This window comes from Callorhinus ursinus, unplaced genomic scaffold (assembly GCF_003265705.2).
Source record: "Callorhinus ursinus isolate GAN/ISIS: 27379988/994484 unplaced genomic scaffold, GSC_fseal_2.0 scaffold9, whole genome shotgun sequence".
NCBI classification, from domain to species: Eukaryota; Metazoa; Chordata; class Mammalia; order Carnivora; family Otariidae; genus Callorhinus; species Callorhinus ursinus.
Window position 1 is genome coordinate 48,449,609 of NW_027397071.1, and position 27,567 is coordinate 48,477,175.

A 27,567-nucleotide genomic window follows, 5' to 3' on the forward strand; every position below is an offset into this window, starting at 1 on the left:
CGGGCCGGGTGGCGGCGGGGGCCGAGGGCGCGCCGCTGTCCGGCGCTGGGCGCCTGCCCTCAGCCGCCTCCCCGAACCGCAAGCAGTTCGCCGCCGCGGAATAGGCAGCGGGCGCTGGGGCGGTGGCACGGGGCGGGCCTGGGGCTCCGCACTCCCTCACGGACTTCGAGCGTGTGTTACCCGCCTGGGTTTGTTGTGGAGGTGTGTGTGTTTTTCCGGTGGGGTGGGGGGGGCGGCCTCGCCCGGGGCATCTCCGCGGTTGCCCTCGGGCCCTCGCCAGGGTGTGAGGAGCGGCGCAGTTTGGACCAGGGCGCGGGTGGCCCTCGGCGCCCGGCTCCGGCCCCTTGGAGGGGGAGCGGCGCGGAGGGGCGGGGTGCGTGTGTAAATGTTGCGCACTCGCTTTTCCCCCCACCCCCGCCTTCTTCCAGGGTGCTGGCGTGGGTCCCTCGCCGTCCGGCGGCGACTGTAAATAGAGCCTGGATGTTGTTTACATGAAGGATCCGGCGGGAGGAGTCTGCGAGGAGGAGGCGGAGGAGGAGGGAGGGAGGAGAGAGGAAGAGCGGAGTCCCCGCGGCGGCGGCGGTCCGGGGTGAGGGGGAGCCCCGCGCGGCGTCCGGGGACCGGGAGCTACCACGAGGCCGGGACGCTGGACCCTGGGGTAGGAGGGAGAATGGGCGGAGGGGGGGGGTCTGTCAGTGTGGCATTTTTAGCTTGCAACCTGCCACACGCACATTCTGTGGGGCTCTCGGAGGGGAGGGGGTGTGCGGGGAGGGCGAGGAAGCCTCGATTTCTCTGTACGTTCTTTCTCCCGTCCCCAATCTTTTCCCGCTTTACAACGGGCTCACCTGTTTATTTCCATCATCCAGAGTGTGCAGTTTTTTATGTAGGCATGAGAGGCTGTTTCTTTTATTAGAAACATTATTGGGGGGGGTGCGTTGTTGTAATTTCTGCCGGTCCTGTTCGGTTTTCAAGAAGGGGGAAGGGACTTGGCGGAGATCGCCTGCTCCTGGTCGCAGCTGAACCCGCGGCTTCTTCCTGCCTTCCCGGGCCAAGGAATCTTTTCACTCACTCAGCCACCCGCGCGCGAGCTGCCACCTTCTTGGAGAAGGACCACACCTGTGCTTATTCTCGCTTTGGAGGAGAGGTAAGCTGAAAAACCAGAGAATCTTGTGTTCCCCAGGGTTCTTAGCTAATCCCCCATCCCAGAATTGACCAAAAGTGTTGCTTTCACCTGCCAATTGCACCAGGCACATCCATCCCGGATCCAGGCAAGTTGTGGTCTACAGATGTGCTGGGATTTTCTCTTCCCTCTGGACTTGCACCCCGCCAACCAGCAACTAACTACTGGATTTAGATTGAGAGAGGTGATCTCTTTAGGTCAGTGCCGTTATTTGTTCCTTACCAGGTATTCTAATGGAATTGTCTGCTGTCTCCTGACAGCCCCCTTTTTTTCTTTCTCTAAGAGCTTAGCCCAGAACCCGGCCTAAAGCAGCCTGTCTCTGGCTCTCTTTTCCTGGGCCCCACCCTGGCCCCTCTTGGTTCTACAGAGCCAAACACGTCTCCCAAGCAGAAGACACACCCAGCCCCAAATCCAACCATTCCAAGAGGGAGGAGAAAACAGTGGACCCAAGGGTCCCCTTTCTGTCCTTAATATCCCCAACAGCATTTTCCTCTTCAAACCTAGGTTTATAATCCCTTGATTCTTCTCACCAGCTGCCCTTCTTACCCTTTTTGTCCATAGACCTTTGATAGATATTTGGGAAGGTGGGGACGAAGAGTGGAGAAGGAGGTTGTCACCTTTCTTCCCTAGAGTGAGGCATTTTCCATCTCCTCAGTCTTTGCGTTTTTGAGTAAAATACGTTTGCATGCTTATTTGAACTTGTTTTCTTGCTGGTTAAATAATAGCTGGGACTCACAAGGAAGGGAAGGGAAAGGAAAGAGATGAAAAATGAACATCACCCCCCTCTCGGGTTCCACCATATGAGCATCCCCAGAGTTGCTGAAGACCCTTCTGTAAAAGCCAACAGCCTGTCTTTCATGACATCACCACCTAAACCTTTCCAACTTTAGCTTCAGAACAGGAAGAACGCTCAAAATAGAACTATCTTAGGAATCCAGCTCCTTTAGAAGATCAACTTTTAAATCAGCTGCAGGAGAAACACTGAACTTTGACATAGGGAGGGAAAACTGAAGTGTTTGTAATTGGTTCCTTTGGGGAAGAGTAGAGGGGATACTTTCCATGCATGTTCAGAAAAGCTTTTCTCAAGGTAACTTGGGTACCTAGACCAATGAATGATTAATAGGATGGTTGGGGATTCATTTATTGAATTATTCATATGTTTCGGTATGTCAACAATAACCAGCATTTTTCAGAATGAAGAGGGGCTCCTGGAATCTGCTCTAAAGAGTATAAAGGAGGTTGTGGAGGGAGGCTGGGAGGGAGCATTTGAGGAAGGTGAAGAATCAGGATGCAGGGACAGCTGCTGTGAGTGTGAAGTTCAGAGGCTCATCATAAACAATGTGGGTAAGTTTTGCGGGGTGACTAAGATCCTGGACAAAGAAGTAACGATGTCAGGATTTTCTACCTTTACTTTGGAACCGAACTGCGTATCTGAATTTCAGTGTCTCCATTCTTTTCTTGAGTTGAGGTGTACCTTTCTCTCTGAGCAAAAAGCATTGTTCAGTCTCTGGGAAGGGCTGCTTAATTAGTGATCATCACTAAAGTATTGACAACTTAAGGATTAGCAGTGGGGCAGAAAATGCTTGGCATCATTTGTGCACCTGGTGGGTGTTGTAGAAGGACTTGCTGGTTGAAGAGGGTAATATCTTTCAGTCTGGTTCAGGTTTAAAAGAATCCAGGTGACAGGATTGTCTGTAACCTCATTAATACGGTAGCCAATGTGTTGCTGTCAAGCACCTGAAATCTGGCTACGATAATGAGCTGAATTTCAAATTTTAGTAAATTCTTAAAATTGATACTTGATGCAGTTATTGGAAAACTTAAATATGTTTGGAAACAATTTGGACATATGCATCTACTTTTTAAACTGTAAAACGGATGAAATCTAAATATAGGTTAAGTATTTCTGATGAAAATCTAGAGTTTGAATTGAGTGAGATGTGTTGTAAGTGTAAATTATACCCCAGTTTTCAAAGATTTGGTATAAAGAAAGTAAAATATCCCGAGTTATTTTTATATTGATTATATGTTCAGATGATACTATTTTAGGTATATGGACCTAAATGAAAATATGTTAAGGTTGATTTAATCTGTTTTAAATTTCTTTTTAAATATGACTGCTAAAGTATTTAAAAACATATGCATGGCTTGCATTTTACTTCTCTTGGACAGCACTGGCCTGTAACATCGCTCCTTTTGGTCGATGGATTAATTTCAGAAGAGGTGACTGTGTACAATCTCTGCTTTCCTTTGCTGTTTTTCATGTGGAAGTTTGGGGATCCCAAGAGTCATTATTTTAGAACATGAGACCTAATAGTGAATGCTTTGCGTATTTCTATGTGAGAGGCATGCCCTACTCAGGAAGGTCGATAAAAGTTTGTAGGGAACTAGAAAGGTTAGTAGGGGTGTCATGGGAAAACTTAAGATACCCACACATCTAGCTGTAGCTGCTTTTGTAAAAGGCTCCTGGGCATGCCAAGCTCTATCAGAGAACAGTAGGTGACACAGTAACTATTGTGACACCTGGTGGCATATTAGTGATACCACTCATGTTTTCTCTTACTCCTTCATTTACTTTCTCTTCTCCACCCCCCCCATGCCCCCACCCCATCATAGCTCCACTGGTGGTAATTGGGCCCCCAAGGCTGCTGACCCCTTGTCTCCAAAAAAAAAAAAAAAAAAAGGAAATGCTGACCTGAATGGAGATAGTGCCATCTTTGGGGTTTGGTTTTGTCTAATGAGATTGACTAATGGCACTGGAAGGGACTTAGGGGTCATTTAAATACAATATCCTCATTTTATAGATGACAGACTGTCATATATGTTGCTTAAGACCAAACAGACAGAGGCTGGAATTAAACGTACACTTTGGTTGATAACCTATTTAGAGAAGCCATAGGAAATGACAAGGTTTGTCAGTTAATCAAATACCTGTTGAGCTTGCACGTTGTGGAAAGGACTGTGATTAGTGAGGTGAAGTGCCGTGAAGAAAAGAGTCTCTGACTTTAGGAACAATACTGCTGATTTGAAGAAGTAATTATTAGCAGTGTCAAATTACAGTACAGTACCGGCATACCTTGTTTTATGGTGCTTCACAAATATGGTGGTTTTTGTTTTTGTGTGTTTTTTTACACATTGAAGGTTTGTGGCAACTTTGTGTTGGGCAAGTCCATTGGCACCATTTTTCCAACAGCATTTGCTCACTTTGTGTCTTTGTGTCACTTTTTGGTAATTCTCAGAATACTTCAAACTTTTCATTATTATACTTGTTTTGGTGATCTGTAGTCAGTGAATATGACTTGCTAAAAGCTCAGATGATAAGCATTTTTTGGGTAAGGTATTTTTTTTTAAAGATTTTATTTTTTTAATTAAAGTATGTACATTGTTTCTTTTTTGAGAGAGAGAGCCTGGGCAGAGGAAGAGAGAGAGAGACTCTTAAGCAGGCTCCGTGTACCTGAGCCAAAAACAAGAGTCGGAAGCTTAACCAACTGAGCCACCCAGGTGCCCCTCTACATTGTTTCTTTAGACATAATACCATTGCACACTTAATAGGCTATGGTGTAGTATGAACATAACTTACATATGCACTGGGAAACCAAAAAATCTTTTGACTGGTTTTATTGTGATACTTTATTGCAGTGGTCTAGAACTGGACCCACAATAGCTCTGAGGTATGCCTGTATAAGAAATAGCACCTAATAATGAGTGCACTACCGCTGTAGCATATGGTACAAATAGAAGTGTGTTTATTTTACAGATGTAGGAATAAAAGCTCTGAGAATGGTGGACTCTGCGGAAAAGAGGAGTTTGTTTCTGGAGCAGCTCATGGCTCTAGAACTTGAGGATGGTGAGAATCTTTGGTGTTGCCCTCTTCAGTTGTCCATGCAGGGCATCGGAGAATCTAAGACCCAGAATCTTTAAATGGCAGTGCTGCAATAATGAGGAAGTCATAGATTAATTAGAGACCGTTAGGGTGTTTAGAGATGGTTAGCCAGGGGTAGATCATTTTGACTAGTTATCTTAAAAGGTTTAATACAGAGGTGAAATCAGAATAAAACTGACTTGTGAGTAGACTTATAAAATCCAAAATCTGGGGGGAAATGGAGCCTAGAACAAAATCAGAAAGCAAAATAACTGTGGAACAGACAGCTGGACTACAATACGTATGCTGAGTGTGTGTATATAAGAGGAAAAGGTTAATAATAGAATTTATGGGCTGACCCATTTATTTGTAAATTTTTAGTCTTCTGTAGCCTTTTTGGACTAAAATCCCTGTTAGCATAAGGAGAACGCTTGTTCTTTCTCCCTCTACTTTATTGTGTCCATATTTTTTTTTGATAGGGCTTTTCCTCGAGATGGATCTATTAGGGATATGCAGTAGGAGATGACTTAGGGGCCACTGCTGGGAGTGGGTAAAACATGATACTCCTTTCTAATTACTCCCAGTTAATGCTTCACGAGAATTGGGGTGGACGGTGCACTGCACAGGGCAGCGGTCCTTGGCTTCTCCTTGCCTTTTGAGCCAGTTTTTTCTTTCTTTTTTTTTTTTTTTGAGCCAGTTTTTTCTTAAGAAAAAAATACGTGGAACCCCCCCACACTCCAGGTCTCCTAATAATCTCTGGCACAAGTTAGTTTTTAAAAACTCTTAATGTAACAGAGCTTTGCAACAATATGCAAAGCAGTAATTGATACTTGAGCATCTTTTGTGGAAGTACATTTTTATAGCTTCCCAATTTGGTCAGATATGCACATTTTATAGTATCAGTGAGTTGGATTACAGTTTTGATTTGGAAAAAAATCACAATTTAGTAAAAGGCTGGTAGGTTGAAATTTAGTATATGTGCTGCCGAAGCGAGCACAGGTGGGTTGAAATTTAGACCTAGTTAAACTATTTTAGTTTAAAAGTACTTTTTAAATACTTTGCATTGCTTATTTTCAGTGGCTCCAGTGACTGACTCAGGTATTTAGACGTTCAAAATCATTGTATTTTCATTTTTAGTCCAGAGATAAGAGGAATGGGACATCTTCTTTGTGCATTTGTACTCCACAAGATTTAAAAGCAAGTTCTTTAGTATACCAGTTTGCCACAGGTACTTGACTTATTGGTAATATTTGGTGCCTGCATCATGAAGAAATTGTTCTCAGTTTGTATCATTTTTATCATAGAAGAACTTTAAAATCAATTTGCTCTCTGGAGGAAAGCATTTTACATCACTATTTTTTTTTCTTCTCCTCTAACTGTGCAGTATATTTTGATAGTGTAGCATGAGTACCTGCAGTCCCTTGTTTTAATATTAAAAAAAAATTCAATTTTTATAAGAAAAATATTTTGAGAAAGAAATGTCTCTTATTCGCGAAATAATGACAATTTTGCTTTTTATCACTTGGTCTCTGCGTTGATTTATTTTTTAAATCCCAGTTTAGATAGGAAAAAAATGAAGTGTGAGAGAAATAAGGAAAGATCCTTTATTTGCTGTAGCAGAAATGTTTAGTTGTATGGGTTTTGGTCATGGCTAAATAAGGTGAATTTCAACTTTGCAGTACATGACAGACAGGAAGTTCATCTTTGTATACTTCGTATTTAGACATTCGGTTACATTAATGCTCAGTCTTAGTGAGGAACAGTCTAATAACTCCTAAGAACATCAGGGTTACTTAGTTGTGCCCATACTTGTCCACTCTTCAGTGTCTCCGAGGAAGTATTCATCTTTTCCAGAGCTGATGGAATCTGTGGCCAGAAAATGTTAGGTGGTGATCTTTTTATTCTTTTTGACAGATCGGCTATCTAAAATTTTATTCTCAAGTAATCACGGTATCTTTCTTTTCATGTAACAGATGTTTATAATTTGAATGAAAATGTGCAGCTGTTTCCAGGAACCTTGGGTTATGGGATCCAACTTTTTTTTTTAAATCTTCGTTGCCCTCTCGTGTTTCAACGCTGTATTACATCAGTTGGCTAAGACCTAGCCATTGTGACCTCCTTAAGTATTAGATATTTTTACATGTTAGAGAATGTTGTTTTAATTTGTATGGAGGTGGATTATTTCACTGGATGTTACTTTTCTGAAGATTAGGTCAGTTTCATAGTGCAGAAAGTCACTGTATTGCTGTGTTCTGACTTCTGATCTAAAGAATTGACTCATCTATCTCTCTGTCTTATTTGAAGTACAGTGCTAATATTTAATTTGCATATAATGAATCATTGAAACTGAGAAAATGCCTAATTGAAAACATAATTATTTTTCAAATATCTGTCAAGTTCCATTCATATTGAAATAACTTGAGATCTTATGACTGACATGGAAAAAAACCGAGTGAATCATGGTTTTAATAAGTTGATATTCTGAAGCCTGAATTCCAATTTCAGAATCGTTTTATACTTCTTATTAAAACTAAGAATCATCCCTGAAATGACTTCAGGGTGCATCTCAAAGGTACAGATAATTTCAAAGCAAGTGATTTTTTTTTTTTTTTAAGGCATTCCAAAGGTTGTCAGAGGTTCTTGCCCCACTGTAACTATAGAATTGACATTAACTGTAGTGGAAAATACCATGCAGGTATGCTTAAATATGTAATTATCATCAGTATCATCAATTTGAGTACATCCTTAGCACTCAGAGCAAGAACAATAAGTCTCTCTCTCTCTTTTTTTTTTTTTTGCTAATGTGTGTATCTCCTTAAAGCATAAAATCCCCACTAGTTTCTGCTTCATGATCGGAGATACTGAGAAAACTAAAAATCTTAAGCCAAAATTAAATATTTTCAGAAATCCTTTTGTTTGTATAAATTGTGTATCCAGTTGATGAGTCGAATGGCCAGGTTGGGGTAGAGAAAAAAAGCACTGGGCTTGATCATTGTGGATTTGAGCCCAGGTTTACCATAACTTAGGGCATGATCTCAGGTAAATCACCTAACCTCTTAGGTTTTTATTTTCTGTCTGTAAAATGGGCTAATGATATCTAATCTATTTCTAGAATCCTTTGGTGATAAATTAATGAATAATTCATGGACAGCCCCATATGGGTTCTTGTGAAAACCAAATGAGAATGCACATGGGAAATTGTTTAATGTTAGGCACACACGTGAAGTAGTATGGCTATATGGTTATGTTTGTGAGCACTTTGAGGGTGAAGGGCCATGTCTTAGCTTCATTGGCTGAACATCTAGAAGAGAACTTGGAACAGAGTAGTTCCTCAGTAAGTATTTATTGCATGGGTGGTTGAGGTCAGGGAGATAAAGTCAGTGAATCCATGCATGGAAGAAGTATCACTGTAACAGCTGGGAAGCTTACTGCGTATTTGATCAGAGTGAAAGCTTAATCACATGGTTGCTCGTCATTAACATGCATTCATCTTCTGTCCATTTTTCGTTTTAATATGATTCAACTGGGCCTTTATTGTTTCAGTCTCAACACTTGCTGGGCCACGACCTTACTTTTTCTTCGCTTCCCCACATCTCGAACCAGAAGGGGATCTTTTAGTTCTTCACTCCATGAGGAGCCTTCGGAGGGAGTTGTGCAACCACCCAGAAAGGATGGTGCTGGCCGACAGCGTGACTGACAGGCTGCCCTGGCTCAGTTATCACAGTGCTGATGCTGTCCATTCTAAAGGTACAGTACTGTGATAACTGAAGGATGGCAGCCATCTTGCCTTCCATCAAAGGAGTCCTATCATGCCCAGGAAGGAAGACTGAAGATGAAGCGGGCATGTGAAACAGTGGTGGGGACCCAGAAACCCGCTTGCCTTGTTCCTGTATTGTACCTCTCCTGGAACATAGGGTATGTTATTCCCTCAGTCTTTGTCTTGTTTTGTAACATGGCGGGGCTAAGGAGGAGTTGGGTAGTTGCTTGCATGGCAGGGTGAAGATGGTTGCACTGAGTGGACATGTATTAAGATCTTTAGAACTTTTGGGCGCCTGGGTGGCTCAGTTGGTTAAGCAACTGCCTTCAGCTGAGGTCATGATCCTGGAGTGCCAGGATCGAGTCCCACATCGGGCTCCCTGCTCAGCAGGGAGTCTGCTTCTCCCTCTGACCCTCTTCCCTCTCGTGCTCTCTGGCTCTCATTCTCTCTCTCTCAAATAGATAAAATCTTTAAAAAAAAAAAAAGATCTTTAGAACTTTTAAGATTCTGGTGCTAGATAAGTGCTAAGTGTGAATCAGTATTTCTGAAGAGGTATTCAGAGAAATCTGTGCCCTTTTTTTTTTTTTTTTAAATTTTATGTTTGAGTCATCTCTACACCCAATGTGGGGCTTGAGCTCAACCCTTAGATCAAGAGTCACATGCCTCACCCACTAAACCAGCCAGGTGCCCCCCCTCCTTTTTTTTTTTTTTTCCCCTTTTAGGGTAAAAAGGTGTTTTTATTAAAGTACAGGGGCAGGAAGAGCTGCATGGGGACTGTGAGGAGCAGTTGATTTGCCATTTTTATAAATAAGGGGTAACGTGATTAGCTAGATACTTGTCAACATTAGATGTGCAAAATGAAATTTGACTTAAACAGGGAGGAAAAAAAGCCCTACATGTTGAACAACATTGATGATATTGCATGAGTAAAATTGTATCTTTGTGCTTAAGGAATGGATAGGACACATCATGTTTCAGGAATATAAAAAATAATTTAGAATCTAGTCTAATTCAAAAAATATTTGCTGAATGCCCATGTTATCGTTGCTGTCATCTTTACATGAAAATAAAATGTAAATAATTTTATTTCTATCAAGAATTGAGGACCACTCTGAAGTAACATCTAAAACAAATTGATTTCAGGGAGATAAATCTATGAATACCAATCCAGCATCAGGTTTGCCTAAAAGACTAGGAAATTTAACAGCGTGCATCTTTAGCCTGCATCCCACACTAGAGAGTACTGTTTGGTTTGGGGTGGGGTTCTAAAAGAACCCAGGGTTTCCCATATCCTTCCAAGACCTCTAGGGAAGCTGTATACATGGATCAGCAGCAGACAAGAATCAAAGTACATGAACTTAACTACGTGTTAGCTCACAGTCTGCTGCAAAGCTCACATAATCTTATATAGCTTAGGCTCAGTGCATTAAACAGAGATCTCTTACCTCTTCCCAGATTCATGTCAATATTTGGGAATTTGACTATCCTCTGGATAGATGACTGGTGTGGGAACCCAAAGCAATGACCCATATTCTTGGGCTAAGAGATGACAGAGCCTGCTGAGGTCAGGGTGTGCCTACCACAGGGTGAGAGGATCCAGGGAAGGAAAAGCCATATGTGTGACCTTTTAGTGTACAGAGACCTTACCTGCTAATCAGTGCAGCCCAGTTAATATCTTGGACTTGGGCCAAGTGTATTATCACGTCCTTCACTGAGACAGAATGAGGAAAAAGGGGAACCAGAGGTGTGAACAGAGAGGCGAAGCTTTGCCTTCCCATTCAGAGAGGGTCAGTTTCACCCTTCATTGTGTGATCCTCAGACATTCCTGGTCATTGCATTCCTTTGCCTGTTCACATAATTCTCTTTAACCCCTCTTCTCTCCTGAACAGGGACCAGTCCCTTGGGCCATACCTGCTTGGCCTTGAATTGTTTTTCACATGGCATTGACCACATTATGGCCCAGTACTTTCACATGTCATCATACATTCAGAGTTTCTCTAAACGTCGGGCTAGATGATGTTTTTGATTACTTATAGGGAGCTGTATATTACACTATCGGTCCTGAAATTCCTTGGGAGTTTTCTGCCTTAAACAGAAAGGGAATTTCTGACAGAAACCCTGGAAGAACTTCTAAGAAAGGAAAGTTCTGGGATTGGTGAATTTTCAAGTAACTTGAAGCATTCCTAATTTTTAGTGTTATAGCAGGTGGAAAAAAGTGCTTCAGGGAGCGATGTGTTGTGCAATCATTGGCCTTGGTGAGGATTTCACCACCACCTTTGATCTTCCTGTTTTCCCGTTACTAGTTTTATAAAAATTCAGGTTTCATACACCAGATTCTGATGCCAGGATCCACAGCCGAGCCTGTGGGATGCTGTAGAGCGAATGTTGGGTGTAGTTTGGAATCACCCCGGCACTTCTGCAGATGGAGCTATACTGGATCCTGTTTCCTGTCAACAGGAAAGCCCGAGGCTTGGTCTGTGGCAAGAGCTCTGGAAGGCTTGCCTAGGCCTGGAGGTCTTTGGCATCTTCAAGGCAGTTCATAGATGTAAGGTGTTCCAACAGGTTAAGTGAGAAGTGATGCAAGGAAAAATCTGATGGGGTTTTTCCACTGCTTTGATTAAAACAAACACAATGTGTCTGGTTGGTGTATTCATTGCATTCTTCATTTAGGTATGTAAGAATAGAAATACTGTATGATCCAGCATCCCATTCCACTTCCAGTTATATACCCAAACGAAGGGATTCAAACAGATATTTGTACACCCAGGTTCACAGCAGCATTATTTACTGTAGTCCAAAGGTAGAAGCAATGATGGACAAATGGATAAATAGAAGGTGTATGGATACAATGGAATATTACTCAGCTTTAAAAAAGAAAATGCAGACACGTGCTACAACATGGATGGATGGACCTTGATGATAGCTAAGTGAAATGAGCTAGACACAAAAAGATAACTATTGTGTGACTCCTCTGGTATGAGGTTGCTAGAGTAGTCAAATTCCTAATGCCAGAAAGTAGAGTGGTTGTTGCCCAGGACTGGTGGTGGTGGTGGGGGGAGCAGTTCATGTTCGATGGGGACAGAGTTATTGGGGAAGATGAAAAAATGAAAATGGATGGTGCCGGTTGCACAACAGTGTGAATACTTCATGCCACAGAACTACACACTTAAGAATAGTTAAAATATACATTTTATGTATATTTTACCACAATTAAAAAAAAAAGGCGCTTTAGGGTAAAAGCACTGTTGCAGCCCACAACAGGAGTGAGTGGATTGCTTTCTTCCTTAGTCTTTAGTGTGAAGATAACAGTTTCAAATAAGAATTTAAAATGTTAAAATGTAATTTTCATGTCTTTTTGCATTTAAACTTTTCTAGTCTGTAGACGTATTTCCAGGGTTTCTGACATAACATAGTTATAAAATTTTGTAAAATATAAAGAAACTGAAGCCTACAGTGAGTACTAAAAAAATGGGAAAAGGGCCTCAACAGGTAGTGAGGTGATGGGGCACTTCTTGCTTTACGCTGTATCTCTGGAAATCAGGGTGGCTCACTGGGTCTCTCCACGCTCTAGTTGCCTCATTTGCCCACTTCTTTGGAACTGTGGTAAAGATGAAATTGTATTATCTCATATATATATGCACATGTACTATGTATCATGAGATATATACACACAGCTAGCTCTGTGTACATATGTGACCATTTTATGACTAAAGGAAAATTTAAGTGTGGCATATTCTCAAAATGTAGAAATAACAATGTCTGAAAAGAATAGCTCCAGTATCTCTAAATAAATCAAACTTTTTTATTTTTTTTATTAAAGATTTTATTTATTTATTTGACAGAGAGAGACATAGCGAGAGCAGGAACACAAGCAGGGGGAGTGGGAGAGGGAGAAGCAGGCTTCCCACAGAGCAGGGAGCCTGATGTCGGGCTCGATCCCAGGATCCTGGGATCATGACCTGAGCTGAAGGCAGACGTTTAACGATTGAGCCACCTAGGCGCCCAATAAATCAAACTTTTAGACGTCCTAATTGGACTTGTAACTCAAATAGGACCAGCCTCATTAGAAGGAGTGTTTTAGGCTTGCTGTTGATCATGAAAGAGTTCTGTTTGTTACTACATGTCTACATTTGAAAATAAGTAAAATCATAGAGACAAGAAATAGGCAGCAATAATCTTCTCTCGGGGATCATGTTTTATCAGCCATGAGTAAAAAGCATTTGTAGACCCTATCTACTTCATCACAAAGCTCTTACTTGGGGCCATGCTTTGGAAATCAGATTGTAGTTGTAGGAACTGCCCCCACCCAGATCCCATGCAGTATTCTGCCTTGATCATACCATGCAAAGTTGGAGCCAGGGTGGTGAGCTCTTGACCCAGCCACACCAGTTTCAAATATTTTGCTATACCTCCTTCTGAATAACCAGGCAATTATAAATGTGTCATTATTAAATGGATTTATTTTTTCCAGATCAATTGATTTTTGAGACAGCAAGTCTCCCTTTGTGTTTCTGTGCTTCTGATTTTTCCTCCTAGAAATTGCTTCCTTAAAACTCTGCATTCATATTTACATAACCTATCCCTGTCTTACAGTTCATTTTCACATTACCTGTTCAGTTAATCTTGTACCACACAAAATCTCATTAAGCATGAGCAAGAGTAAGGGAGACGCCTCCAAAACATGATGATTGTGAAGATTCCCATTGACAGTGCGAAGTATGAGAATGTGCCTGGAACATTCCCAGCTGGAGTTCTTTAAGTTGTTTGAACGGGTTTGGGATTGTAATACATGCTTCTGATGTGATATATGTTAAGACAGTTCATGTAATAGAAATGGAGTGGAGTAAGCTTATTATATTTTTATGCATTTGGACTACTACTGTACTTTGTTTTCCATGAGATTATGAGAAGATGGGTGGTGCTGTTAAGAAAATGGGAAGATGTGGAGAACAGTTCCAATTTAGTGGGAAACTCGTTTTCATTTTCTGCTCTTTGTAAATCGAATTCCAGATATATTACCTATATTAGACTCCCATTGCTTCATTTTTTTTTCCACTTTGAAAATGAGTACCTTCAGACTGGGAATATTTTTGGGTCAGTGGGGGTAGCTGCCTAGAGCACTTCGTTGAGACTCCTGAGGCTACATCTGGTCCACAGGAAGGAGTGCTGTACCCACCCATCCATGTCTTACCAGTGTCTGCCGTGGGCATCAGATTGAGAAGTGGTGATACCTTTGCTCAGCCCTTTGTAGATAACATACTATTTTTACTGTAGAGGTTTAGATCCTCTGGGAAGATGGAAATTCTCAAAGTCACATTGATGAAGACTAGATTTCTGGGAAGCTATGTCATTGGGAATATAGACACCCTTTTTTTTATGGGGAAGATGTCAAGGAGTTTAAAATGTCTGCCAATAAAATGTCCAGACATAAATCTACGTTTTAGTATCACTGATACCTGTTAAAAAAATTCTGACTCACCTAGCAAGTCTTAAATTATTCTAATATCCAATCCTAATACCATAAAATGTGCCACTCTTTAGTAAATGCATTTTGGACAATCTCTTGTGTAATTTACAGAATTTTGTTTAAGCAGTTGGATCAAATAGAAGACACCTTCCTTTTTACCTTTTTTGCTTAAGATGAATCCATGTTTGTTGAGCACCCAGGTGCTCATTTCACCCTAATGCAAATCTTCTAAGTGAGGAACCTGAGGAGGCTCGGCTCATGGCGGTCCCTAAGCCACACAGCTAGCCAAGTGGTAAGAGGGAGGGTCGGAGTCCAGAACAGGAAAAGTATAGGAAATTAAGTTAATACTGATGGCTTTCTTTACTGATGGCTTTCTTTACTCTGGGGACCAAGACTATTGTCCTTAACGTACCTGGAGGTCCTGGGCAGCTGGCTCTCACCTACCTCTCTGATTTCATCTTTTGCACCCAGTTGACTCGCTCACCCTTTGGGGAATGAAGTCTCTTGCCTTAGGTGCGTTTTCTTCTGCCTGGGATGCCCTTGCTGTTCACTCCATCTGGTTGTTTCTTAGCCTCTGGTTAAATAGTAATTTCTCAGAGACTCGACACCAACTATGTCCAGTCTTGTGGCACTCTGCTTTTTCTTCAGAGAGCTTGTCACAATTAATGGATGTGTGTGGGGTTATGTGTATTTGATGTCTCCTTAGACTGGGAGTTCCTTGAGGACAAGGACCATGTTTCTATCCATTGCTGTTCACAGAGCCTGCAGTGTGGCTTGCAGTAGAAATCTAAGGCAGTGTGAGGTGCTGAGTGGAGTCTTCCCTGTTTTCTAAGAAGAGGTGAGAAGAGCTCACAGCTAAAAACAAGGTCTTGAAAATCCTCACTTTTGACATTTAGGTACTTAATCCATTTTGATTTTGTGTGTATGGTGTTAGAAAGTGGTCCACTTTCATTCTTTTACTTGTAGTCCACTTTTCCAACTCATGTAACAATGTGTAACTACACTAAAACAAAAAAATAAAATAAAATAAAATTCAGGCTTACAAAAAAAAACCCCACTTTTCTCTGGTCAGAGGCCTGCAGCTCTGTGGCCAGCATTTTCCTGCAGACCTTTTTCAAAGGGTTATTTCAGTAGAACCAATTCTTTAATTGCATTCATCCCTCACACACAAGTAAAAGGGCTGGAAGAGGGAGAGATGTCAACTTTGGGGGGAACCTCCCTCAGAGAAGGGTGCATTCAACTTGGAGATCATCTTTTGTCTGAAAATCGGTGAGCATTATCCCAGAAAGAGGCTCTCATGCCCAGACTCTGCAAAGCTAAGAGGAGTGGAGAGAGGAAAGGACGAATTGAGTGGGACACAGATGGGAGGTTTCTTGGACACTGGTCTGAAGTGAATCCATAGAAAATGGCTGGGGACTTAAGCTTTCTGGCTAGTGCCCAACAGGAGAGCACTCCGCACGACCCCTGCAGGGAACCCTGGCTATGCCTCTCAGCAAAGAGGTCACAGATGTGCCCTCCCAGGAGTGGGCCAGGATATGGAGGGTATCCCAAAGTGCAGGCCTCTAGCCAGGCAGAAAACACCCCCACCAAGGGTTGTGGCGGGGTGGGGGTGGGGCATCTCCGGATTCTCTTCTGAACTTGACGAAGAGGCAAGCCAGCATTCTGATGGAGCTTTTTTGAAAGCTGTCATTTCCTCAGAACCAGCTCTCACATTCACTGAGGACAGTCATGAAAGGAAGCAACCAAAGAATCAGCTCATGGAGAAGGTGAGGTGTGCAGGTGGGAGAGAAACCACCTCACTCCTCCACCCCATACCCCTAGAGCATCAAGACCTGCCTCAGCTGGAGAGAGCTACAGAGCCTACTGAATCTGAGGGTAAAGTTACCAAACAAAACACATAGCTGCTTGGGTCGGGAGGCCAGTTGGAGATGTTCTTACTACTCAAGAGGAAAGGGGAGGTTATACAGAGCCCAAAAGAGGTCATTGGAAATAATTTCATGTTTTATTCTTCAACAGAGTTGCAATTCACAAGATAAAATGATTCATTAAAAGAACAAAAGGACTATAAAATCCCCTCTTGCACAGAAGGCTGCCTGTCAGTATTCCTTTCCTACAGAGTCCCTCACCTGCTGCTTCTAGCACGTGAAGGAGTGGAAATACCCGTGCAATCCAACCACTTTCAGTGGCCTGTGGGCTCCCACTACTGCTCCTTCTCCCTTCTCCAGAATTTAGCCAGACAGCAGAATCCAGTAAGGAAATTTGTTCACAATCATCTGTCACATTTGCCTGAAGGAAACTTGCGGGAGGGCAGATAGGAGTTTTCCAGGGCTGCCTCTAGGTTACCTTTCAGGGGTGTGAGTCCAAGACCAATAGATTCACTAAGAATATCCCAGTGTAGGTTGGGGGTGGGGGTGGGTTGGTGAAATAGATAAAGGGGATTAAGTACACATATCTTGACAAACACTTAAGAAATGTATGGAGTGGTTGAATCATTATGTTGTAAACCTGAAGCTAATATAAATGTAATTATATTTGAATTAAAAAAAAAATCTTTTAAAGAGTATCCCAATGTAGAATCAGCTGGCTTCAACAAAAGCAACAAAAACTTTTCCATGCACCTGACTTTTAATGTCTGCTCTCTGGAAATCAAGTTGTAAATGACTGACCAACCTACTTGTTAGCCCTATCATTGAGGAGAGGAACTGTAGAGATTATTCTCTCTAGCATTTTTCAAGCTGTGGGTTTGAAATCAAATATGTCTTGAGCAGCATTTTTTAAAAAATAGAAAATAATCAGAACGCATAGCATGTGGTAAGGGTAATACTACTTCATGAAACTTTGCAGTTGCCTGCTTGAGTGTATGTTGGTGGGTTGGTGTACTGGGACATAACGCATTAAATTCACAAGTCACTGATTTAGATGGTAGATTCTAAATCTCATTGGGTATTTTACATTTTGGAACTAATGCTCCGCATGGTGAAGACACTTGTCCGAGGTCAGTAGCAACAGGGTAGGAACTCATCCGTCTCAGTCTTCCGGTTAATGTGTCCCTTCATCTCACGGGCCTGGGGAGAAGAGCAGTAGCTCATATTCAGTGAGTGATTACTAGGTGTCAACCACTGCACTTAAATATTTTGTAGGGCAAGGGGGTAAGTTGGCTTTGTGTTTCATTTCAAGTGAAGTGTGCATGGCTCACTGGTGACCAATCAGTGCTGCAGTCCACAGCTAGATAAAATACAGAAGTTGTGAATAAACATTGAAAATTTTCACAGTGTGGCAGAGTAATTTTATGACTGTTGAATCTAGTAATAAAACATTGGCTTGCACTTCATGTCTTTAAATTTTTTCCTAGCAGTTAATTTTTATTGTATTTTGTGAAAATTATCAGTCTGTGATGGATTGGAAATAACAAACTGGTCTTTCACCACAGATTATTTGAGAAGCACTGACTGAGACCCAGCAAAGCCCACACCTTTGTCCCTCTTTATTCCTTTTGAAGTGTCAGAGGGTCACAGCAACCCCTGGAAGGGGCAGATTGCTGGATGCAAGGCTCCCATAAGCAGAGAAGGGTTACTGTGCTATCTAGGAGTGAGTGCAGGACTTCGATTCTAGAAATAGCCTTCTCATCTTGGGGATGGCTAGTAGAAAAGGCCTTAACACCAATAAACACTTCAAAGCTTTCCTTTACGTCAGAACTTGTGGAAGTGGGACTGATAGGGGAAAACAGAAAGAGCTCCTTCCTTGTAAAGTGCCCATGAGAAAAAGTTCAACACAGAACAAATTAAATTCTCATTTCCCAAGACTCTCAGTCAGAGTGGTAAGAAGCAGAGGGAGGATGCTACAGAGATCTCTGGGAAAATAGGGCTGATTAAAGGGAGCCTGTGTGTCTCCTTGACTTGCAGGCTCTGCAGAGGGAGGCACACTTCATAAATCCTTTTGGACTGCTTTTTGGCTAAATCCTCAGATTTGTATGAAGAACTGTTTTGAGTGAATCAGTGTGTCTTTTGTTTGCATCTTCTGGAATTCTGAAGACTGCAGCCAAGGAGTTAGTAAGGCTGAGAACTGGACTGAACATTTAATCAGTTGAACGCTTCCTTATGTTTTCCTGGTTTATTCTCATAACAAGTGACCTTAGGCCAATTCCTAGCAACACGTGATTGTGGGTTGTTGCCTCCTGAGGAGCATAGCCTTGTTTTTTCATTCTGAACACAGTGAAAATCTGAAAATTCAGTTGAGTTTGGACAATGGTAATGTAAGCTAACTGTACCTGCTGTGTGCCCAGCACTTTACCTATGTGTTTACTAAATGTTAACAATAGCCCTGGTCAGATCTCGGGGAAAAACTAAAGCTTAGAAAAGGTCACTCACCTGATGTAATTGCATTCAGGCCCCAGTTTTTGCATTCCTATATTTCCTAGAGATTCTTAACAGCACCCTTGCATAAATGAGGCAATGCCAGAACTCCAGAGTCATGACATTTTCATTGATTTTTCCACTTGAAAACAATATTGGGATCCACTCCCTTTTGGGTTTGATTTTGAATACATATCACCTATTCAGTGATTCAGGACAGGATGATGCATTTAACTGTAGGTCCTGCAAGCTCCGAAGTCTCCATGGTAATAATAGCTAACACTGAACCTATCCCCGCAGTAACTTTCATTGCATTAGCTTACTGAATCCTTTCTTAGAAACTGCCGCCATCTCTGCCCTGTCCCTGTCCCTGCTTAATTTTCTCATAGCACTTTTGCATAGTATGTTCATACTAATAGACTCTAGTTTACTTACCGTGTGTATTGCCATCTCCCCCAACCAGAATGTAAGCTCCGCAAGGGCTGTATGTCTTGTTAGCTCAGTGATGTAAGTTCCCAGCAAGTGGAATCAGGCCTGGTCCATAATTTGTGCTCAACTATCTGTTGAATGAATGAATGAACGAACGGTCCTTGGAGGTAAATATCACTATCATCCCCATTTTACGTGTATGCAAACTGAAGTTCGTAGTATTAACTAATGTGCTCAAATACAAAGCCGTTATTTCTTTACTTTGAAGTCCATTTTTAAACGTTAGTGGTTATAGTTTCCTTTCTCCACTGTATTGTTTCTGGAATGAGAAATTGAACATGAGAAAGAGGTTGGTTTGGCACTTCAGATACCCTCCTGAGAGGTGATAAGCCTTATGTGTTTGTGAAATACATAGATTGGGCCTTTCATGTAGCGTAGAAACTATAGCTAGTATTGAGGTAAATAAGATGTCTTTCCCCTATATCCTCTTGCAGTGCCCCCAAGATTTATAATACACTGAAGGAACTGGGTTATATAAATGACTTGCTAATTCAAGGCTGCTTCTGTTGGAGCCGTCATGGGCTTCTCCTGAGATAGACTTGCAAGTTGTGAAGGACCTGGGGGATGTCCATTCCAGCTTACCCACCTCTGCCCCAGGAGCCTGGCTCTGGGACTCAGTCCTTCCTTCGCTGGCCAGCCCACTCCACTGCTAGACAGCTGCCTTGTCAGAAAATTCTTTGAATTGTATCCCCAAGTAACTTCGACCCAGTGGTCTGAGTTGTGCTCTCCAGGGAATGACAGAATAAATGAAGTCATCCTTTGACCTGTCAGTTCTTCAAACATTGGTTTGATTGTACCCACTCTTCAGTTTTTCTTGTCCCTGTCCTGCAGACATTTCTCACGTGGCATCTTTCCAGCCACTTTCCTGTCCTGCTTCCTCCCTTTGGCATGCTCTCCAGTTCATTCATGTCCAAGGTAAATGTGTCATGCAGTAGTCCAGGTGTGGCGTGAGGGTTCCATCCGTCCTTTCTTGGCAGCCACACTGCCCCGTTGGCTCATCCGCGCTCCGGAAGGCCTTTAGTGTGAACTATTGTGGATCTCAAGTGGGAAGAACATACTGCACAGATGGAACCAAGGATTAATGATGATTAAGAAAAATAATAGTGATGTCTGTGGACATTCTGTCCTTCACTTCTCTGTGCATACCTGCTGCCACACCCAAGGTAGTTATTAGGAGAGGCATTGACTGCACTCAGACTGTGTAAGACGATGTCTCAAGACATTTTACATTTACTACCTGTTTAATTTTCTGAACAGCCATATTCACAGCTATTATTGAACTCTGTGTTACACTGAGGAGACAGATTAGGAGAGATTAGTTAACATGCTTAAGATCACATAGCTTGTAACTGGTGGAGCAGGAATATGAATGTATGTTTGCCTCCAAATCCCATGTTTGATAAGGTGCATTCTCAGGAGCTACAAAGAGGATAAGCTTAGCTAGCCAAGGCTCCTGTTTTCATTATCTCTGAAAAACATGGAAAAGAAGGTATTTTAAAGGAGTTATGGTATCTTCCTATCCTTCAAAGAAAGAAAGGATCCAAATTACTGTGTTTCTACTCTGCACCAGCTATGCTGTATCTGTTTATCTCATTTAGTCTTCAGGACAATTCTGTGAGGAGAGCACTATTATCATGACCATTTTATAGGTGAGAAAACCATGACTCAGAGGAGATGAAGCTAGGCCTTTGTCACACAGCTACTTGCATTTAGAGCCAACACGCTTTATGCCCCATTATGCCACTTCTCAAAGAGGGTTTTCAACTCAACCCGAAGTGCCTCCCTCCCACAGGGTCTCTGGCTAGACTGTTACCCACCATGATAATCTCCCCTCTCCTGTGCAGCATTTCCCAAAGCAGTGATTTCCCAAATTACATAAGTAGAAACGAAAAGAACTCTCACCAAATTAGATGAGCGTTCATTCATTACTAAAGGCTTTCTATATGCATAGCTTTGGACCAAGGATTTGCTATGGAAGTATGGTAGGAAGCTGTCTGAAGTTACTAGAGCTCAGCTCAGATGGAGCCCATCATGCTACCTTGCTCTCCCATGGTATATGACCCCATCCATGAATTAATGGGAAGTGCAGTGGCTGCTGTCAAGACCTGATCATTTAGTGATGTTCACCTGAGGGCCACAGACCCATCAGCCTTCAGGTGGAATTGGTTTACTTGCCAAATCATAGGTCCAGAAACTTAGAGACCACCAGTAGGAATCTTGCCAAATCACATTACTATTCTTTGCATTTGCAAAGAATGTAAGTGTTCATAGAATATTTATTGCTTACATTATTCCATTTGTTCATCCCAACCAACTGGTAATATAGACCAGCAAGGGTTCATTGCTCTGTTTTGCAAATAAGGAATCAGAAACAGACTGAGACTTGCTCATAGCCTCTCAGTCTCTAAGAAGCAGAACCCAAATACAGTCTCTTCAAGCTGCAAATTCTATACATGTCCTCTGCTGTCTCTTTTCTTGTCACTCTTCTCTTGCACTGTCTGCCAGACTGCGTGTACATCTTTGCCCTTGCTGTTGACCCCGTTGGCTGTGAGCAGTCAAAAGCTCAGAAAGAACTGAGCTGTACCTAGCTGGAATTGCTCTTTTCTCAGGCTTCACTTCCCAAGCCATCTGGTCACCCTGCCTTTCCACAAACCAGATGCAACGGTTTGTAGGTTGTCATCAATCTTCATTGTCACCTGCAAGTCCAGTTGACCCTGCAACACTAAGCTGCTGTAAACATTCTTTTTCCCCAGGCAAGTACCTGTGTATCAATCTTAATGTCACACTAACCATTCAAAAAACTTAAAACTTGGCTTAATTTCTCTGGGGTAGACAGTGAGTTGAGAAGTTGCTCTGGAAGCCAGGCCTTTCCTGTGGGTTGGCTCATTGAAGAACATCTGATCTAAAACTCGCTCTACTTTGGCCCTGGGTAGAAGGAACAATGTCCACACCACCCAGCTAAGAGTCAAAGTCTGTTGACCACCACCCCCACCCCTGTCCCCATCTCTCCCTGGCAACCACTTATCTAGCCTCCTTGTCTAAAATGTCATCATTTCAAAAATGTTATATGAATGGCATCATATAGTATGTAACCTTTTGGAATTGCCTTTTTTTCTACTCAGCATAATTCCCCAGAGATTCATCCAAGTTGTGTTACAGGTTTTTGTTTTTATTATCTAAAAACATACATTAAAATTTTTTTATTTAGTTTTAATTTTTTAAAACTTTCAGTTAAGTTTTTTTGTTTTGTTTTGTTTTTAGTTAACTAAAATCTGTAGCCAGAGTTTCAGAGGCTAGCTGTCCCACTTCCTAGCCAGGGGACTTCTGGATTGCTTAATCTTCCGGCAATTTCATGTCCTTACCTTTACAATGAACATAATAATTAGAACTTTATATTTGATTTTTGAAAGTTTCAAAGAGGAGAAGCATCCAAATTCCCTTCATTAATAGAGTTGTATTACATTGATGTGAGGCAATGTCCTCTTTAGCCACAGTAACTCCAAGTCCCAGTACTTCAAGGATTGGGATAAACAGAAGGCCTCATGCATTATTTGGAAGGGAAAGACATTAGATTCAGTGGCCTACCTTTTCTGTGATTCCTGTCATTCATATTGTCCAAGAGAAAGGATCTGATTGGGTTGGTTGGCCATTTCCAATACAGAAAAACCGTAATGGGCTCACACCAAACCCCATGAAGGTGTCCTTTCTCGTGGGCCCTCTTATAGATGCACTAGGAGCATCTATAGGAAGGAGAAGGCCCTGGAATCCAGGTCGCATGAGGAGCTAGGGTTGTGGATGTGGGTGAGTGTATGTGGTGTGTAGACATGGACAAAAATGTCCCTAAACTATAAACTTCTCTCTCTGCCCATCAGTCGGAAACAACCAAAGATGGAGATTGTCTTAAGAGGTGATGACCATGTCACTAGAGGTATTCAGGTTGAAGCTGATGGCCTTAGAGCAGATATGGGACTATAAGCAGAGAATAAAACTGATTTCTGGTTTAGTCCTTTGTAGATGAAGGGCAGAATTTATTTTATACAACTTAGTGAAAAAATGGGAAGTCCCCATTTAGTCAGCGTTCTCACAGGGGACTATGGCTTTGAAAGATTCTTAGGGCTTAATGGACCCCCATCAAGGACACTGTTTCATAAGGTGGTTATGAGGAGCAAGAGTCAACGGCCGAGAACATCTTTGGCCAACTATAAAGCCTTATACAAATACTGGGGATTTCACAGTCACCTGACATAACATGAGTCCAAAGTAGCTTTTTGGTTTGGGAAGGAAATTGTGTGTGTGTGTGTGTGTGTGTGTGTGTGTGTGTGTGTGTTTTAAATAAGAGAGCCTGGTTTGTCATAGCCAGGAAAATTAAATATGAAAGTGAAAAAAATATAGATAGATAGATGCACTTGTGTTTCTGAAAGGAGACAGTAGAGTTCAGTGCTGAGCTGTAAATAAGGCCCTCGCTTGGTTCCTGTGAGATGTCTGTGGGCACGAGCTAGAGACTCAGATGATAGCCTCTGGGTTTCTTAATGATAAGAGTAGGAACAAAGGTCAGTCATCAGGCACATCCAGGAAACTGGGCTATGATAGATATCTAAAACAAACATAAATTCGTTGAAAGCTTACAAGTCCTATCACCTTCCTCAGACTCCACGTTTCAGACTCAGAGAGGAACTAAACTACCTCTTGGTGTATTTAACAATGTCTTCCCTTTTCAGCTTTCAAAATAAGACCTTCTTTTAGGTCAGGTCCAGACTGGGGAAATGGGAGGACCAGCCATCAGGGATGAGTCTGTCCCTTGTGAACACTATAAAAGGTTGTTCCACTGGGCAGTGATCCTCCTCACCTCGGTAATGAGTAACTCCCGGCTGCCACTGAGCCCGCGCTGAAGGGAGGCCTTCGGGAGCACAGAGGGAGACTTAAGTGTTCCTCTGCTTCCCAGTCTGTGAGCAGCCTGGCTCTGCCTGGCAGCCCTGGGCACGGATACTTTAGGGATGCCGGAGACCAGGTCACAGATCCTTATGTTCCATGGTGAATTCTACTGTCTTGATTTTGTGGGTCTAGGACAGGAATAGTCGCATAGCCCCAAGCCCCAAGTCCTAAGTGCCCCTTCCTGTCCTGTGCTCCCTTCCATCCCAGGATTTGCCATATTTTCTTGTCTTTTCATGATTTTTCTGTCAGCTTCACCAAAACGCGAGCTCCTTCAGGACAGGGACTATGTCTTTCTTGGTATCTTCTGCCTTTAGCCGAAGGCCTAGCTCATAATAGGTGGCTTATACATGTTTATTGACTGAACACAGAAGAAACAGAATGCATCCATAGGAAGATGAGCAGCATCTGTAGGAAGGGGAAGGCCCTGGAATCCAGGGCCCATGAGGAGCTAGGGGTGTGGGTGTGTGCGAGTGTATGTGGTGTGTAGACATGGACAAAAATGTCCCCGTCCTAATTCCTAGAACCTGTGAGTATATTATGTTACGTGCCAAGAGGAAATCCTAGATTAGGGTTTTTAATCTGCTGACCTTAAAACAGGGAGACTATTGTAGATTTTCCAGGTAGTCCATGCCATCACAGGGTTCTTATGAGAGGGAGGCAGAAGGGTCAGAGTCCGAGAAGCAGACGTGACAGAAGCAGAGGTTGGAGTGCCATGGCCACAAGCCGAGGAATGCAGGCAGCCTCCAGAATTTGGAAAAGGCAAAGAATGGACTACCCCCCAGAGCCTCCAGAAGGACAAGGCCTCTGCGGACACCTTCATTGAGCCCTGTGAGGCCCATTCCAGCCGTCTGACCTCCAAAACTGTGAGATAATAAATTTGTTGTTTAAAGCCACTAAATTTGTGGTAATTTGTTACAGCAGCAATTAGAAACCAATATAGAGACTACGCTTGGGAGGGCACCTCAGAAAAGAGCCTAACAGAGAGCACGAACCTGGAATAGGAAATGGCCATGTGTGAGTAGCCCAGTCAACCCCCACAGAGCGGGCAGCGGAATCACCCTAGATGAAAATTAGCTGACAGAGATCAGAATTGGTAACAGCTCCATATGGGCAGCATCCAGCCTCCCAAAGAGTCAGTGCCTCTATAACTGTGATAACTTGGGGGAAACCATAGTAGAGCGTAGTGTGGAAGGGTCCTTTGGTCAGGCCTGGGTTGGAGTTTTCTGCCGCCTATGGCTACAATCTGAGGCAAGTTGTGTAACCTCTCTAAGCCACAGTTTTCTCATCTGAAAACTGGGAATCTGTTTCTTAACTAGGAGGGTTGTGCTGGGGTGCCTGGGTGGCTCAGTCAGTTAAGTGTCTGCCTTCAACTCAGGTCATGATCCCAGAATCCTGGGATGAGTCCCATGTGGGCTCCTTGCTCAGTGGGGAGTCTCCTCCCTTTGCCTGCCACTCCCCCTGCTTGTGTATCGCTCTCTCTCTCTCTCTCTGTCTCTTTGTTAAATAAAAAATCTTAAAAAAAACAAAAAACTAGGAGGGTTGTGGTGAGGTCAGTAACACATGTAGCATGCTTGACATAATGCGTGTCATATAGTAAACAGTAATTGCTTTCTATTACCGCAAATACACACACAATCTTAGGAGCCTCTGTAATAGCAGTGTTTGAGGTATCCCTGTAATCCATACTCAATCATATATAGAGTCTGTGGGGAGTTCTGGGAACTAAAGTCAGAGAAGAACAACCAGGGTTAAAAGACCCTAAATCAGGTCATATTAAAAAGAATGTCCAGATGAATGCAGAGTTTTGATATGAAGCTATTCGAAATATTGTCAGGAGAGGTTACATAATTTGTGGGATCCGAGGCAAAATGAAAGCATGGCCCCCCTGGTTCCAAAGATGATTAAGAATTTCATTCAGGGCGCCTGGGTGGCTCAGTGGGTTAAGCAGCCAACTCTTGATTTTGGCTTAGGTCATGATCTCACAGTCGTGGGATCGAGCCCCGTGTCAGGCTCTGTGCTCAGTTCAGAGTCTGCTTCAGATTCTCTCTCTCTCTCCTTGCCCCTCCCCACCTGTGCTTGCTCTCTCTTGTCTCTCTCTCTCAAATAAATAAAATCTTAAAAAAAATTTCAAAATGATGACAGCAGAGCTTTAAACCAAGTGTGGGAACCTTCTGAGTATGGGGCCCCATTGCATAGTGCACACGCCCACAAAGCTGTCCCCGAATATTCTCATGTAACAAGTGATAGACTCGGGGCGCCTGAGTGGCTCAGTCGGTTGGGCGTCTGCCTTCAGCTCAGGTCATGATCCCAAGGTCCTGGGATTGAGCCCCGCATCGGGCTCCCTGCTCAGCGGGAAGCCTGCTACTCCCTCTCCCACTCCCCCTGCTTGTGTTCCCTCTCTCGCTGTGTCTCTCTCTGTCAAATAAATAAATAAAATCTTAAAAAAAAAAAGAACAAGTGATAGACTCACTTTGGGAAGCAGGGGTGACCGTGGCAGTGAGGAAGCTTGAGGCCTCGAAAGATGATAAGGGTGGGGACCCTGAGCGGAATGAAGAGCACGTCGGAAGATGGTGAGAAGGAGAAACGGAATGAAACAGGAGCCAGTGCAGTGGCAAGAGGAAGGCTGTTGTCTTTGGACCAGCAGAGCATCCCCACAGCACACTGTGTGGTGCCCAGGAGAATCACCACCATCCCACCCGCTCCCAGAACTGCGAACAGAACATCTAACAGACGGGCACCTCTGACTCTGTGGAACAGTCTGGAAGGTTTTACAGCCTCCACGTGGTACCTCCCTGGAATCTGACAGGCCACAGTGGCTTCCTTCTCTTCAAAGAAGGAATGAAGCCGTTGTGGGAAGATGATGCAAACAAAAATGGTGGCAAGTGGGTTATTTGGCTGTGGAAGGGCTCGGCATCCTGTTGCTGGGAGAATCTCATCTTGGCCATGTTGAGGCAACAGTACCCGGTGGGAAGGAAATCGGCGGGCCTGGGGTCTGTGTGGTGTCAGGAGCGTATTATTTCACTATAGAATATGACTGGCAGAGACCTAGCAACCACAACCCGAATGTGGACGGCCGTGTGTTTGTCTGAAATGGACGGGAGTTCTCCAGCCCGTCCTTCCCTCTGCTCACTGAAGGGACGTCCCTCGGCTGCGTGGTCCCCCTTTGCACCCTCCCCTGGGGGACTGATTCTGCTAGATGCCCTCCGGCATCTCTGACTTTATAAAGCAGAAAAATGGACAATGTGACTTAGTAATAGACCAATGGTATGTGTGTATTTTTAATATTTTATTTATTTATTTGACAGAGAGAGACCCAGCGAGAGAGGGAACACAAGCAGGGGGAGTGGGAGAGGGTGAAGCAGGCTTCCTGCTGAGCAGGGAGCCCGATGTGGGGCTCAATCCCAGGAGCCTGGGATCATGACCCGAGCTGAAGGCAAATGCTTAATGACTGAGCCATCCAGGCACCCCAGCCATTGGTGTGTTTTAATGGAGTTTTGTGGAGGGGTGTCAGCTTCTCGTTTAGCTATG

At 43.1% G+C, this 27,567-nt stretch overlaps 1 protein-coding gene across 8 annotated transcripts in view; it reads left to right on the top strand.

Annotated features, from left to right (window-relative positions):
- The first annotated feature begins 30 nt into the window (after nucleotides 1-30).
- LOC112823937 (uncharacterized) overlaps nucleotides 31-27,567 on the top strand; it is a 71,080-nt gene continuing 43,543 nt past the window's right edge. For 4 of the 8 annotated variants that reach the window (XR_012379442.1, XM_073896612.1, XM_073896613.1 and 1 more), the window contains exons 1-3: nucleotides 31-201; nucleotides 429-589; nucleotides 1,074-1,144. Coding sequence is in view for 3 of the 8 variants with exons in the window: in XM_073896612.1 (XP_073752713.1) it covers nucleotides 492-589; nucleotides 1,074-1,144 (169 nt within the window). In the remaining 5 variants the exon portion in view is untranslated. Of the gene's footprint in view, nucleotides 202-428; nucleotides 659-723; nucleotides 1,145-8,585; nucleotides 23,436-27,567 lie in introns of those variants that run through there. The other 4 variants (XR_012379445.1, XR_012379444.1, XR_012379446.1 and 1 more) reach the window with 4 other exon arrangements.